At 41.8% G+C, this 15,079-nt stretch overlaps 2 protein-coding genes across 2 annotated transcripts; both read right to left on the bottom strand.

Moving 5' to 3' along the window:
* Positions 1-911: 911 nt before the first annotated feature.
* On the bottom strand, positions 912-6,372 carry vbp1 (von Hippel-Lindau binding protein 1). The gene is made up of 6 exons (XM_041965245.1): positions 6,266-6,372; positions 4,421-4,545; positions 4,030-4,096; positions 3,752-3,850; positions 3,333-3,471; positions 912-1,782 (listed from the first exon to the last, which is right to left on the bottom strand). Exons 1-6 carry the CDS (start codon positions 6,344-6,346, stop codon positions 1,706-1,708), a joined length of 588 nt encoding a protein of 195 aa, XP_041821179.1. The 5' UTR covers positions 6,347-6,372; the 3' UTR covers positions 912-1,705.
* A 1,437-nt stretch (positions 6,373-7,809) lies between these two features.
* LOC121626222 (E3 ubiquitin-protein ligase TRIM39-like) lies at positions 7,810-13,727 on the bottom strand. Its single transcript, XM_041964571.1, has 8 exons — positions 13,590-13,727; positions 11,115-11,705; positions 10,822-10,917; positions 10,046-10,279; positions 9,554-9,701; positions 9,368-9,394; positions 8,881-9,056; positions 7,810-8,716 (listed from the first exon to the last, which is right to left on the bottom strand). The coding sequence occupies exons 2-8, from the start codon at positions 11,700-11,702 to the stop codon at positions 8,345-8,347; spliced, it is 1,641 nt and encodes a 546-aa protein (XP_041820505.1). The 5' UTR covers positions 11,703-11,705; positions 13,590-13,727; the 3' UTR covers positions 7,810-8,344.
* Between the last annotated feature and the right edge of the window lie 1,352 nt (positions 13,728-15,079).

Genomic DNA, 15,079 nt, shown 5'->3' with positions numbered 1-15,079 from the left:
ATGCGTGGTTTTCACCAGACAGGAAGGGTATGAAAAATTGTATTATAAAAAGTAACTAGTAACTTAAGTTGTCAGATAAATACAGTGGAGTGAAAACTACAGTATTTGAGAAGGATACAGTAGCATAAAATTGAGATTTTCAAGTAGAAGTACCTTTAGTTTGTACTCAAGTAGAGTAATTGAGTGAATATACTTATTTGTATTCCACCACTGCCAGCAGTCCCACTCTCTGTCTTATAGGTTTAGTTAGCCATGCGCTGCGCTGTAGTTCCACATATTGCCACTGGGTGGAAGCACCTGCCAGTTCCTCATGGCATAACTGCACAAATACATTCAGTTCCTCTACTCGCCGGTCTCTGTGCAAAGCTGGAGGGGGGGGGACGAGATGCATGGAAGGAGAACAGTCACAGTTTGTGGGAGGAGGGGAAAGCCTGAGACAAAGCTGCAGAAGGAGGAGGAGGAAAGGGAGGGATGAACTGAGAGGAAGAAGATCTGCAACACGTGATACAGCAGAGGTCAACTTCTTACTGCGCTGAAGGAGTTTATAATGTTGTTGCAGCCGCATATGGAGGACCACAAGTGCCACAGAAATAAAGAAATTACAAACATACTAATCCATCAATAAACAGGTCAAATTAAAAAGGGATTTATATAAAATAAGTCAATTTATCAGTTTAGTGATGTCATCTTTTTGTGGATTCATGCTTTCATAAAATGTTTTAATTATTCCTGTTTATTTTCCAATTAGTGAAGTGGTTCATAATTATTTATATGATACTTGTGTTCCTCCACATCGTCCATCTACTTCAGTGTGAACAGATGTTGCTCTTCTGTCCATTCTCCAAACACCTTTTCTAACTCGCCTGTTACGACATCTCATCAGAAGAAGAATAAACACACAGAGCAGCAGGTAAAGGTCTCACCTCTTTGCCCAAATGTTCTTCTTTTACTTCAGTCATCGTTTAATGAATACAGTGAGAGACAAATAAATACAGGCAGAACAGCGGCTAAAAGGGGAGGAGGAGGAGGAGGAACCGGAGAGGAGAGGAAGAGGTGGTTGAGTGTGGAAAGTCAAAGGGACGGAGGAGGAGGAGGAGCAGGTGTGGAGCAGGTCTACATTTGATCCCTCTGAACTCCTTAAAGTCCTTGTCATATTCTGCAGTCTTCTGTTGTGATCATCCTACAAGCCTGATTCTACAGAGTACGATGGCAACCGTGCGTTTCAAGAATGAACAACTCAAGTTAAAACTCAAACAGCTTGAGCTTGAGGACAAAAAACAAACCAACACAGTTGCAGGTCACTAAGGAGGGAAAATGCAGGAGAAGAAAAGACGAATGGCGAGAACCCTAACTCACAATCTGCCAAAGATAACATACTGAAATCATTAAAAAGAATACAAAAACTGCCTCGTTGTCTTTTGTTTTTTTTTTGTTAGATTTACTTGAAAAAATACTTTAAAAAGTAACAAATCAACAGAAAAGAGAAGTGGTGGAAGTCGACGGAGGGGCATATTTATAATCAAACACAGAATGGTGAAGTGTGCACGCGTTCATTCAGCCCACTGCGACAGAGGAGACCTCTGACAGGCGCCCTCCTGTCTGTCGAGCTCTGGCGTGAACATACACATGAGTTGGGGGGTCTGTCTGTTTCTGACTAAGGAGAAGATCGTTAGCAGGAGGGGACGTGGACGCCGTGCTGTCGATATTAAGACTTGTCTGCTGATTTGAGGAGGTTTTCTTTGCTCCTCCTCTTCACGTCCCAGTTGTAGACTCGCGCCATGTCTGAGGGAGCAGTGAGTTAAAGAAAAGCAGTAACGCTGTACTTGAACTGTAAAACTATCAACGCTGAACTCATTTATTTAACAGGTTAGCTTTATGCTTAAACATTTAACCGTGTTATTTTTGTTTTTCTTACCAGTTGCTGCGCTGACGTTTTATTACCAATGTCAGATTGGATAGAAACCTTGGAAAAGGTACGGAAGCCCTGAGACGTCAAGACGCGTCAACTTAAGGAATCACAAGCAAATAGACAAAACACAAGCAAACGCAGAAAACTTCTTCGCATGTTTGAGGATGTGCGCAGCACTTAGAAAAAAACAAATACGGAAACGCTGCATGTAGCACAGACAACAACAGACACTGTTTCCAGGGGACACCAAAAACTGATGCACACAGCTGGGACATGCTTGTTGTTGCCATGGTTTCTGACTCCTGAAGTTACTTAAAGGATAACTTTCGTTTTTTACAACCTGGACCTTATTTGTAGCATTAAATACGACCATTTACTCACCCAGACAACTTTGGTGGCATTTAGAGTCGTTTTGAAGAAATTAGCCCCAGAGGAGCGGCGCGTATATCCGTATAATGCGAGTACTCGGGGCATCCATGCACAGCCTCTATATAACGCATAATCTGCGGCGAAACTCGTTCATATTCCAATATTTTGTTATGATATGCTGGTGCTATTCCCCTCTGAGCCCGTGGTGGCATGTTATCTACATCTGGTGTCTCTAGACAACTACCTCTGACGTGGATGATGTCATTACCGAAAGCCGCGCGCTGCGAGCAGCCAGCCACAACACGGCTGACTCTGCGGCAATCAGCTACGAATACGCAATAACGAACCACAGCTGTGCCAAACTACAGCTAAACTAGCCGACCGCCGGCTCAGAGGGGAATAGCACCAGCATATCATAACAAAATATTGGAATATGAACGAGTTTTACAGCAGATTATGCGTTATATAGAGGCTGCGCATGGATGCCCCGAGTACTCGCATTATACGGATATACACGCCGCTCTTCTGGGGCTAATTTCTTCAAAACGACTCCAAATGCCACCAAAGTTGTCTGGGTGAGTAAATGGTCGTATTTAATGCTAGAAATAAGGTCCAGGTTGTAAAAAATGAAAGTTATCTTTAAAGTCAGCTCCATAGGTGACATTAGAAAACGACCTGAAAGAAAAGTCTTTTGGTGGGACAAGCGCATCCAGACATGCGCATTACCTTTTAGTGTCCCCTGGAAACAGTTTCTTTGCAGTTTATTTGCAGCGTTTCAGTTTGACTTGGTTCCATTTTCTCATTTTGCATATTTCTTAAATGCTGCGCTTGAGGACGTTCTCTTAATTTGCTTGTGTTTTGTCTGTTTGCAGTGCGTTGAGCTCCGAATGCCACCATAAGAACCAGTGATGCATCTTCATGTGATGTCTCAATCCGGCCTCGTTACATCATTGGAGGTCGTCACACACGCGTGCTCCCGAAAAGTGCAACAACCTTCTGTCACTCTGAATCCGCAGTGAGGCCGACCTGTGCGGACTACACGCTGGAAGGATACTGACTTCGGTGGTGGTGAACTGGTCTCGCAGGAAATCCAGATCGTCCTCGAGTGTCTCTAGGTTACGGGAGGCCGTGGATAGATTCTTCTCTAGGAGAGCCTGCGCTTCATCGATGTCGTACTCTAACATGACGTTAGCCTTTGGGGGGAAATGTTGGGGTGGGATAAAGATGTAAAGAGGACTGGAGTTATGGCCTTCACCCCCAAGATAGGAGTTTCAGATAAATGACAAAAACTGGCATGATGACAACTGATTTAGCCTGAGCATCACCGTTACTTCAGCCATTCTTACAGGTTCTTTTTTTTTGAAGGAAGTAAGAAAAACTTTATAACTTCTGTCCAAATATCCCACGCTTTCTACAATTTCACAAAGACTACAGACAGTAAATAAACCCGACTTTAACCTGAGCTCTACTTACCCCTAACCATAGGCAGACTTTGTCGGTGGGCGGCACTGAAGCCTTGCAGTAAACATTGTCAGCCAATACGAAGTGTGTCTCCATGGGCTTTGTGGTCTCCTAGGAAGGCAAAAACATTACTTAGCAAACTGGTTTTTAGCCCTATATCGTTCATTTTTCTATCAAACTCTGCATCAGGAATTTTAAAGGAATCTTTAAGTTAATCAGAAATACTAATTTAATTTATACTGTGATATGTATCAAGAAGGACTTCCAAGCTTTACAAAGACGATACACACCTTTTTCATCTGCATGTGTCGGAGGATTTCTAGTGTCTGTGTGATTTGTGGGATCTGGTTGTTCAACCTACATATCGATGGGAAGGGAAGGACGGCATTAATTACATCAACACAATCTCAATCTTTTTCTTCATGACACTAAAACCACACAGTCTTCTATTATTTCACAGTATACTTTTAGGTGTTTCTAGTGCTCATAAAGAACTTGAGCTCGAGACAAACAGCATCTCGCCGTCTAAGGGATGATTCAAAAACTTTCAAAATAGTTAACAGCCAATTTACTTCATAGTTGACAACTTATCAACTAACAGTTGCAGCTCTGACGCGTTAAAATCCAAAGAGACGCGGTGAACTCACTCGCCCAGGGGCACACCGTGTATACTGATGTTACCTGAGTTTCTTCTGAGACAGGTTGAGCTCCATGTATTTATATTTCTGGTACTGTTCGTCCAGCTTTCTCAGTGCTGCGTCTGCCGTCTCGTTGCCCGGCTGCTTCATAAAAGAGTCGACGTCCTCCTGTAAAATCCAGCAGAGGAGAGAGCACACAGTGAGCCGAGACATTAAAGCCTGAGCGATAGCTGAAATTGAGTAATGAAGATTCAATAACATTATATCTGCTTGTTTTTTTACTATAAACATCTAACATAAAACCTTTGATTAGGATCCTTTAAATTAAATTTTTTTAAAGAACCGTGGCAAATGCCTGGAAGCAGGAAAAGTAGAATTGTCAGTGCCCTCTGGTGGAAAAACTATGTTACTGCAACATTGTTTGTAAATTAACTCAAACATATCTTAGACATGTCTGTACTGAAAAATATATATCTGTCTGTGATAAGATAATATCGGGGAATAATATGAGCCCAGCCAATGTTTCGGTCTGGCTCTACATCACCAGCAAAAGTAGAAGCCTACATCAGCAGTTCACAACCTTTTTGGCTTGTGATTCCATATTTACATACTCTTTACTGAGGACTACAGGTGCAACTACTAGATAAGGTTTTTTCCATAATCATTTGGTCTATATGATGTCAAAATAGTTACATATGCACATCACATTTTCCTGCAGCCAAAGCTGATATTTTCTAGTTATATTGTCAGATATCAGATTATCATCACAGAAGATGAAGAAAACTATGCAAACATTCAATTTGATAAGATGAAGCCAATGATTTTTTTGCATTTTTGTCTAAAAAAAATGCGTCAAATGACAAATCAAATATGTTGGCTAATTGATTTAACTTTTGTGACAGACTCATCTACTCAATAACTGATTGATCACTGTAGCTTGACTGTCGACATCAGGTTCAAGTTCAACCAATACAAGAGTGATTTTTCCCTCTCGTATTTTTTACTCATTATTATAAACATGACTTGGATTTCTCTGATGACGTCTTACAAATGGCATGCTTGTACATGGAACATGTCAGAAAAAACTTCATCTTATTTAATTTCTTGGGTCGGACCCTCAGGCAGATGCTTAGGTGAGAACTATTAGACATTACGTGCTCACAAACTGACTAATATTGCTTTAATCTATATGGGACAAGACATCAATATACTAATCTCATACAAATAAAATTATGTTTTATTTTTTTAATAGTTGCTCTGTAATCAACCTTTGACCCCTCAGACTTGTCTTGAGACCCCTTACTGGGCCCCAAGCCCAAACCTGAAAAGGGCCAGAGGAGCATTATGATGTTAATAACGTATTTTTAGGGTCATTTTGACTCCGTGCAATTTGTGTGTTTAAACGAGCACAATATCCAACCTGTACTTGAAACACTAACATAAATTAGGCCTAACAGTCTGTATGCATTGTTGGACTGCGTTTTCCACAGCATTAACATTATTTCAATTAATTAAAGGGGCATGAGAAGAGGAGGCTAACGCTATTTCAAATGACAGCAAGAAATTTATTAACAAAGCAGCTCACGGCTAGGCCACCTGGCTAACGTGTAGCTTACTAAAACCAAAAAGATATAGGAGGCACCAATGTACACTGTAAATCAGAAGCCGCTAGCACAGACACTCTTATGTCCATACATGGACGTGAGCAGCCGCCCAGCCTGCACACACAGCAGGATTAAGTGAGTTAGCGCTCTTGCTAATTTAGCTAACTAGCTCGTAGCCTCTATGACGCGCCCGCACGCAGGCTACAAGTACAAATGTGTTTTCTTCAACTGCCTAATCTCATCGTAAACACGCGGTAAAGTGAGAACTGTCAATGTGTACGCACCACAAATACAGCTTCGGGGATCCCGAGGTGCTTTTTCTTTGTCGCCTGTACGGCATTGCTGTTGTCTATGGTCGCCGCCATCTTGGAGAGAGGCTACTCCTTCCTTCCTTACGTGCAAGTCTCAAGAGGAGAGAGGATGCTCGGCTGCCTCTAGTGGTCACAGGCCGCAACTGCTGCTGGTACGACTACTACCCGCACCAGCCCTGCTGTATTTGCTATACTTGCTAGAGAATGGTCCTTGGTTTAAGTTTTCGTTCAGTTTCAGTTTATTTTATTAGCTTATTTTTATTATACAGAATTGCACAATGAAAAGAAACTGTCGCACCCTCCAAATTACACACAAAGGAAATGTATAAACAATAGATATATAATACATTTATATAATAGATTGCATCTACAATAGATTAGTTCAAATAAAACAATAAAGGGGTTAGAAAATATGACAAATAACATAAAAATTAGAGCGTATGTATATACATGTATATATGTAAACACATATACACACAAATCATGCTAAACAAAAAGTACAAAATATGCATTATCACTGGGGTGCAAGTTCTCATGCATAGACTTGGCATCATCAGAGCTCTTAGGATACAACATCTGGACACCATGATTGTTTTGGCCTTGTTGATGAAGAAGTTTTTAGAGTTACAGATATCTTAGTAAGGATTGAGAGGAGCATCTTTTAGCACTACTGAATTGTAAAAGAATAAAAGAATGTATGAAGAAAATCACACACTGTTTATCTTCAGGGCAAATTTAGGAAAAGAAAGTAGCATCAGTCACACTATTATTTATTTCATCATCATGTAACTGTAATGATGATAAAATTCACCTGTGATGCAGAAAGCAGATTATCTCTAACAGAATCTGGAGGCAGTCTTTTCTTTTTCCTTTTGAACAACACAGCCCATCAACTCACTGGAAATTCAGTCCTGCATTCATGCTAATGTTGCTCTGTAACTGCAGAATGTGTAAATAGTCGACTATTTGCTAACACGTTAGCCATCACAACTCTATAAGGCGATAATATGTCAATTTTGTGTTTACAGCTGCTGCACTACTGCCCCCAGTGTTTATTTAAGTTGCTTGTCAAATGCTTCCTTCTCCATCCTCCTTGCATGGTTTGGAAAATGGCCTATAAGAATGCAAAGCACATGGAAACGTGGTTTGTCTGGACTGATGCAAAGTTTTTGCAAAACAGAAAAGATTTCTGGGCCAAGAGTAAAGTAAGTCATCCTTCCTTATTTCAAAAACAAATCACTTCAGAAACAGACGGACATGCTGGTTCAGCCATTATTGTTGTTTTTGATAGATCGGTAACATTAATTGATCATTGAGGATAAAGCTGTAACAAAATGTAAATTAACAGCCCCTAAATGCTTATGTAATGTCTAAATTCAGTTAAAAATCTGCATTGCAAATACAGGGTAAAGCTATCCTAAGCCTGTAGAGAAGTGTACATAATGGTATGAGGTGGGGTTGGGATGTAAAGGCTCCTTAAATTACAAAGATTAAAAAAAACAACACATCACTCAATGTAGTTTGATTTTATTTGTAGCTGCAATATTTTTCATTTAATTTGAGATTAGTCCAGTGCATAATAACACAAACAACCCTGCAAGACATTTGAAAAGTAAACCAGGCACACATCAAGACAAAAAAACAAAGAAACATACTGCTTTGAAATCTTTACTAATGCAATATTTTTTATTACTATCAAGACTATAGTGAAATACTTTAGGGAGAAGTTTTAATTATTGAAGCAGCTGCTGGTGTTTTAGTGTTCTGATTGTGGTTGGCTGTGTTTTATCAGGTTGTCTGTGAGTCTGTGATGTCGGCCTGATGTGAGCTGTACTTCATATTTAACATGGTTTCACTCTTTACTGAACCCCGATCCATCAGTAGCATCTATATCATGGTCACCAAAAAGGGTCAAGGCCACGATACCTTGTGTTGTGTGGGACATTACAGTCTTTGAGAACTGCTGGTGTATGTTCAGAAGAAACCAACATACTTTCCTATTAAATACTGGATCAGTTCTTGCAGTCCCCATCCAAAGGCTCATCCTCAAGCCTATGTCTCATGATTAACAGCTGCGATAATCAATGGCGCCTTATTCTTCCCTTCATCGCAGACACCCGGGCTGAAGAAGGGGAAGATCCTGTCGGAGAACAGACACCCAGTGAAGGTGTAGATGTGAGACCTGGCGTCCACGTCAAAGAACGACACAGTCCCCTCCTCGTAATCCGTAAACACTCCGACAGTCTGTGGCTTCTCCTTTAGGGAAAGAAGGACCGAGGGGGAGTCCAAAGCGCGGTACTCGTTGCCACTCCGCAACCGCACCGTCCAATAGCCGTTCTCCGGCTTGGAGGTGATCATCCCCTTCCTGTTGACGGACTCTCTGACGACGCCCAGGTCCCAGAATGTCTTTGTTCCCACCGTAACCTGATTGACGAAGCACAAGAAGATGAAACACTGAACGTGAAAACTTGAAACTTGAACACTTTCAAGTAATAACTTGATTCTGAACGCTGTAGCTGTGCTCCGGCTTCATCTCACGGCCACTGCGTTTTTTTCAAAATGAATCCATCAACAAACAAAACACTGACCTGGAAGTAGAACCTCCCAGACAGGAAGCCTCTCTTGCCCATAACGCAGATGACAGGGTCGAAGCGTTGGGGGATGTCGGGCACAATGTGCAGCAGCTCGCCGCGGCCCGCCTGCTTTCCGTCATCTGACAGGACGATGTTTGGATGGGCCGTGTCCGGGTCTAAAACCACGTCAACTAGGGAGATCACATGGAGAGAAGTTAGATTAATGCAAAATCTACAGCAGATACAAACATTCTACGTCCACGTCTGCCGCTACTGCTTGTTTCCTGATACTCGTGCATAGATCCCTGGTCTAGTCATATGGACTACAGCACAAGTGGTAATCCTGAATAAACTGGGATTGGAAGAGATTCATTTAGTCCCTGCTGGTTTGACCCCCTATAGGTAATTATTATTATTAAAATATTGCTGCAGCAATCCAACATACTTAAATGCATTTCACCCTAACTTTGAAACACAACAGGTATGTTGAAGGAGGTCTTACCTGCATATTTCTGCATCCTCTTCATCTCTGTCAGGAGGATAATGTTGTTAGTTTTGGCAGTTTCAATGGCACATAGAGAAGGCTAAATCAAAACATGTCTCATGTTCGGAGCAAGTGTGACAAGGTTAATATCCGATGATTAGCACGTGCAATCCGTGTCAATGCTACCCGGACAGCTCACTTCACCTTCCGTCTTCTGACTGTCCAGTGCATTTTTCAGGGTGCTGTCCACTTTGGAGAGTGCTCTCCTCACCGTTCCCACACAGAGTTCAGGGTGGACGCTGATCTCCATCCACTTCCGGGTGGGTGGAGGTGACATCAGAGAGGGCGACCTCTACGGAAGGGATAAACAGTGAAGAATCTGAATATGATTGTATGAATTTAAGTAGCATGTTGTTTTAGGAACAGGGCTGCCATGCATGTTAACATGCTATATACACATACAACCACTGCTGATATTTTTGTACTAAGGCCTAAAGGCTATATTTTCATGCATCTTTAACAGAAAGCTACAAATTAAAAAAAATGTATTCTTAATCATGGTGAAAAAACCATGTTAACAAAAGATGTATTTTTGATCTATTCTTTCCTTTAACCTACCTCCAACACCTTAACTAACCTTAAAGGCCTCATAAGTTAAAACCTCCATGGTCACCACTGTATAAGGTTGATTGTAACCTGTAGGAGGTGCAGATGGTCCTCAGTGTTCCTCAGCTCCTCCAGCTCTCTGTTCCTCCTCTGCAGTTCAGCGATTTCCTTCTGCAGCTCGCCAATGAGCTCCTCTGACCTCCTCTCGGTTTCCTTCTGCTTCTCCTTGATCTCTCTGCGGACTTCGGTTTGCCTCTCCTTGATGGAGCCGATCAGAGATACAAAGAGACGGTCGCTCTCCTTCATCTGCTGTTCTGCACTCGTCTGGGCGGGGATAAAAATACATAAACATGAATCTGCAAAATTAAAAAAAGAAATACCTTCAATTGTGTTCAGCTAGTTCCTTTGATCTACATTGTGTACTTCTCTACTCCATTATCTGTTCAGAGAGCAGCACTCTTCAGTCTGTGTGTGAGGATTCAGACTGAAAACAACCCAGCATTAAGTCAGGGCAATTTGCGATGCATTCTGGTCTGGACACAATCTGATGTGGCCAAAACTGGAAATATCTTGATGATGTCGCATCACTACATTTGTCCAGTAAAGAAAGAAGTGACTGTGCTTGCGTGTCTAACCGATTTCGAGCCTCTTAGCACGGTTGCTAAAACTTGTGCAAAAAGCTTTCAAAAGCACGCACTTCCAAATGTTTTTAACATTAGGTGCTGGACAAAAGTACACGTACAAATGGAAAAATAAAGTCTGCACACTAGATGATGCTCCCATGAACATTTATTTGCATACCACCATGTGACATTTCGGGCACAATCCCTTCAGACAAAAGAAGAACTAGGACCAGTAGGACTCACTGTGCAGAGCTTCAGACAGTTTTTGATCTCGTCCACTTTCCTCAGTCGTTCCTGGATCATCTGCTGAAAATCTTCCTCAGTCGTCTTCATGTGGACCTAAACAGGCGGAACAGAAATGACGACCTTCAGATGAAGACAGACTGTAGACATGGAATTAGACGTACACATGCATGCAGAAATGGGACAATATTTAGGATTTCATTAAATATCACACATTTTCCAGAGATAGATTGATTTTGCGCTCCAGAAACCATATTACCTAAGCCTTGTAATACAGAATATACTCAATGTACCTTTCTCTTCCCACTTTCGTCCTCTATAGAAACAGTCTGGTGATCTTTGTGCTCGGTCTCGGTGCAGAACTGGCAAACACACTTCTGTTCATCCCTGCAGAACATCTCCAGCAGCCTCTCGTGCCTCTTACACATCCTGTCCTGCAGGTTCTTCACCGGCTCGATCAGCTTGTGGAGCTTCAAGGTGGCAACCCTCTGGTGAGGCTGCAGGTGGGCTTCACAGTACGAGGTCAGACACACCAGGCAGGACTTCAGAGCCCTCACCTGCAGGGACGTCGCAGCACAGACGTCACACACCACCTCACCCGGTTTGGCTGCAGACAGCGGCGAGGCTGACGAACAGACTATCATGTTCCTAAATGTGTCCGCCAGCTCTTTGAAGGCTGTGTTGATGCTAATTTCAGGCCGGGGGGTGAATGATTTGTTGCACGTGGGGCACTGGCAGACCTCGCTGCTGTCCCACGTGCTCTGGATGCAGGCCTGGCAGAAGTTGTGCCCACAGGGAATGGTGACCGGGTCGGTGAACACTTGCTGACAGATGATGCACTGGAACTGTTTTTCCGGTAACATGTTACCTGAGGAGGCCATTGTCTGCGGAAGAGTAAAAAAATTTAAAAAGGAAGTTAGGGGATGAGTCGCTCAGGAGGATCTTTGAGAGAGGAAGCACAAAGATTTCTATCCACACAGCTAACACAAAAGAATTGTCTAAAAAATCTGTGATATTGTTCTGGCACATTTAATGAAAGGTAAACAAAGTAAAAGCACAGTTAATGACTCTCTAAGTCTTAATTATCTAATCCAATAACTGTGTAAATATGTGGAACTCTGCACATCTTGAAATTCAGGACTCATACACCCTGCACTTCCCACAGAAAATATCCGCATCATTACATGAGCCCATCCTCACCAGAAAAACGACCATACCCATACATGATTTACGTTTATTGTCAGGCAGCGACCTCTAGTGGCTGTAGTGCACACGAGGATGAATGGGTAAAGCAAGCACAAGACTTTCACGCAGGAGAAACCAAAAGCCAACATTGACCTGTTTTAAGTTACGTACTTACATCACGTACGTAGTAGTAACATCGCTCTTTCAACCCATGGTCTTATCTTTGACCCTAACCAAGTCTAGTGTTGTTGGCGAAACCATAACCAAGCATTCAAAGTACTTTTGGTGCCTAAGCCTGAGCAAAGTCAACTTTTTCACAAAGTTAATGACATGACAGCGAAGCCCCGCTACCTCGAAGGCAGACCTTTGTTTTGGTCATTTCGGCTGAATCACTCCAGAGCACCAATTCCCAGTTACCAAATTATAAAATGTTTAAAAGAAATCCTGTTGCGGGACAATAAAGATCAGATTTGGTTGTAAATCCATTCCTACAGCAAGTTTGTGTGTATCGTCTTTCTATCGTCACTACTAGCTAGTGATTTAATGAATCAGGTTGCATAAATGATGTGAAATGTTGTAGTAAGTCAAGACTTTAGTTGTATATAAATCAATTGCTAGCAAACATTTTTATGTAAACAAACAGCAAGCTACTTTAGCATCACAAGCTGTTACATAACTGCTATGTATTAGCAAGCTAGTGAAATTTTTGTCAGTTAGCTTACAGCTAGCTGCAGGTTACTGGGTGTAAATAACAACTAAATCAATAAAAGTGTATTTAGTGAAGTGTAAATCTCCATTTAGTAAATGCTAGTGGGGCAAATTATCAATGCAGAACTGGTGGAACTGCAAACATATGCTAGCTAGCTAACTGAACAGAAAGGCTCAGCTACAGAAAAGTGACTCTGGAAGTAGCCTTGCTCAAGGGTAATTCAACAAACAGGAGGCTGCTTATTCATTTCTCAGTATGAAGCCACAGCCAGAAGCCATTTATCTTAGCATAAATACAGAAAGCAGTGGGAAGCTAGCCTATTCTGTCTTAAAGTAACAAAATTCACCTGCAGCAGCTCTAAAACTCAAATATTAACACATCTAATTTTTTAAAATGTTAAAAGAGGATTTATTATAGTTAAATCCTTGCATAGATTCCAGTAAAAACAGAGTAATAAGGCGTAAGCCCTCACATAGATCTGATGCCTGTCCTGACTGTAGGACAGCGCTCATCATGCACTCCCACAATAACCAGGAAATGTGGTTTGTACAGTCTTATCAGCTCAACTACTGGTCCAAAGCTGCTGCTGTTCAGAAGAAAAACAAGTTCCCCAGCACAAAACTGAAACTGGTTTGATGCGACACTCACAAAATAGCGATCATAAAACCTTTTAGATTACCCTGAATGTTCGTAACATTTTAAAAAACTGCATACATTACATCAGTCTGTGTGTACATACACTATATTTGCAGTGCAGGCTGTCAGATATGTGGCAACCCATTCCCAAAGCTATTTAAATTGATTAACTTCACTAGCTTTTCTACAACACTATAGATCATATTATCAGCTCTTTTTGCATACTGCTCGCACTTACAGCCGCTTCCCTTGGGTGAAGCCGGTCAGTCACACTTCTGTGCTCAGTGACGGCAGATGAGCTGACTTCCCCGCTGTATGGATGAGTATGAATACATTACCGAGCTAGCTGTGAAACAGGAAAATGTAGCGTCAACACAGTTATTCATCAGCCCGGCCCTCCCTCTCCCGAGCACAGCGCTGGTATCTGCGCCTGTCCTTTGCCATAATTATCAGATCTTGAAATAATAGCATTTACGGGCACAACCTACTATTAGTTATTGTATCAGTACTATTATGTTCAACGTCGTGGCACAAACTTTGTGTGCATATGATCATGGGAATACATAACAGTAGCTCTCACGCAGGGTGTGTTTGCCTCATGGGTGTGGTGTCGGAGTCCAATGGTTAACATTTTCCAGTTATGACACACCTGTGTGGTGTAGGATATAGCCTGCTGAGGACACTAGCCTGACATAAGGAATGCTGCCGGTCTGCATTGCATTACAAATACACAGTGTTTATGGCGTTGTTAGTGACATGTTTGGCTTCAGATAAGAGCGTTATCAACACGCTGAATACGTCCGTACACTTGAATTGATGGCCACGAAGAAACACATGAGTGCACAGTAAAAGCTTTTCCCTCAGAGTTAAATGTAATCTTAAGTAGGAGTAGGAGTCGTCATACACCCAGTTTGCCTGTCAGGTAATACCTGGAACCAGATCAGCTGGCCTTGATTGGTAGCTCATTTGCAGATTAGAGACCATGTGACATGTGTGTGATGGAAACTTTTACAGGCCCACAAAGTACAAACAGGATGTGCAGTAACTGACTTTAGTAGCTGATGAAAATACACATTTAACTACAAAATGTGTGTACTTTACTACCCTACACTGCTACATTTAACCAACAAATACATTTCTGTACATTTAGAGCTATCGCACACCCAAGGTAGAAGCTGATAATATTGCAGCAATTTCCATTTTATGGTGCAGTCAGAAAGAATATAGCAAATAGGCTTTGACGTTTCACTCAATGTGAACATTTTATTGCTTCAGAGTTGAAAAAAGCACACACAGAACAGTATTTTATGCTGTAGTGATATATCTACAAACAGGGACTGATTAGCTGTAACATTAGCTTTGCTACTGCTAAAATTTATACGTGTTTTTGCCCTGTCTAGCAGCCGATGCTGTGGTGTAAGTTGGTATGTATACTGTGTTTTTACAGGGGCAATGCATATTGATCAACACACACTACTGTAACTGTAAATGTGTCTGTGCTAGCCAAAGGGCTAAGGCTGGGCTCCAGTAGCGGTTTTTGTAGAAGGATCGCGTTCCAGGTTGATAAAATCTCTAGATTAAGATAACAGGAAGCACTTTCTTTTTAGATATAAACAAAGCAGGCCTCTCACTTCTCGCAGACAACCATGGATTTTGTCAGATAAAATGCTGATGAGTCTTGCCAGCAGACAGATTTTTGAAAGTGTTGCTAGCTAAAGTAAGCTAATG

This window comes from Chelmon rostratus, chromosome 23 (genome assembly GCF_017976325.1).
Source record: "Chelmon rostratus isolate fCheRos1 chromosome 23, fCheRos1.pri, whole genome shotgun sequence".
NCBI classification, from domain to species: domain Eukaryota; kingdom Metazoa; phylum Chordata; class Actinopteri; order Chaetodontiformes; family Chaetodontidae; genus Chelmon; species Chelmon rostratus.
Note: the sequence above shows the minus strand (reverse complement) of the source record. Positions and strands in the feature narration are given on the sequence as shown.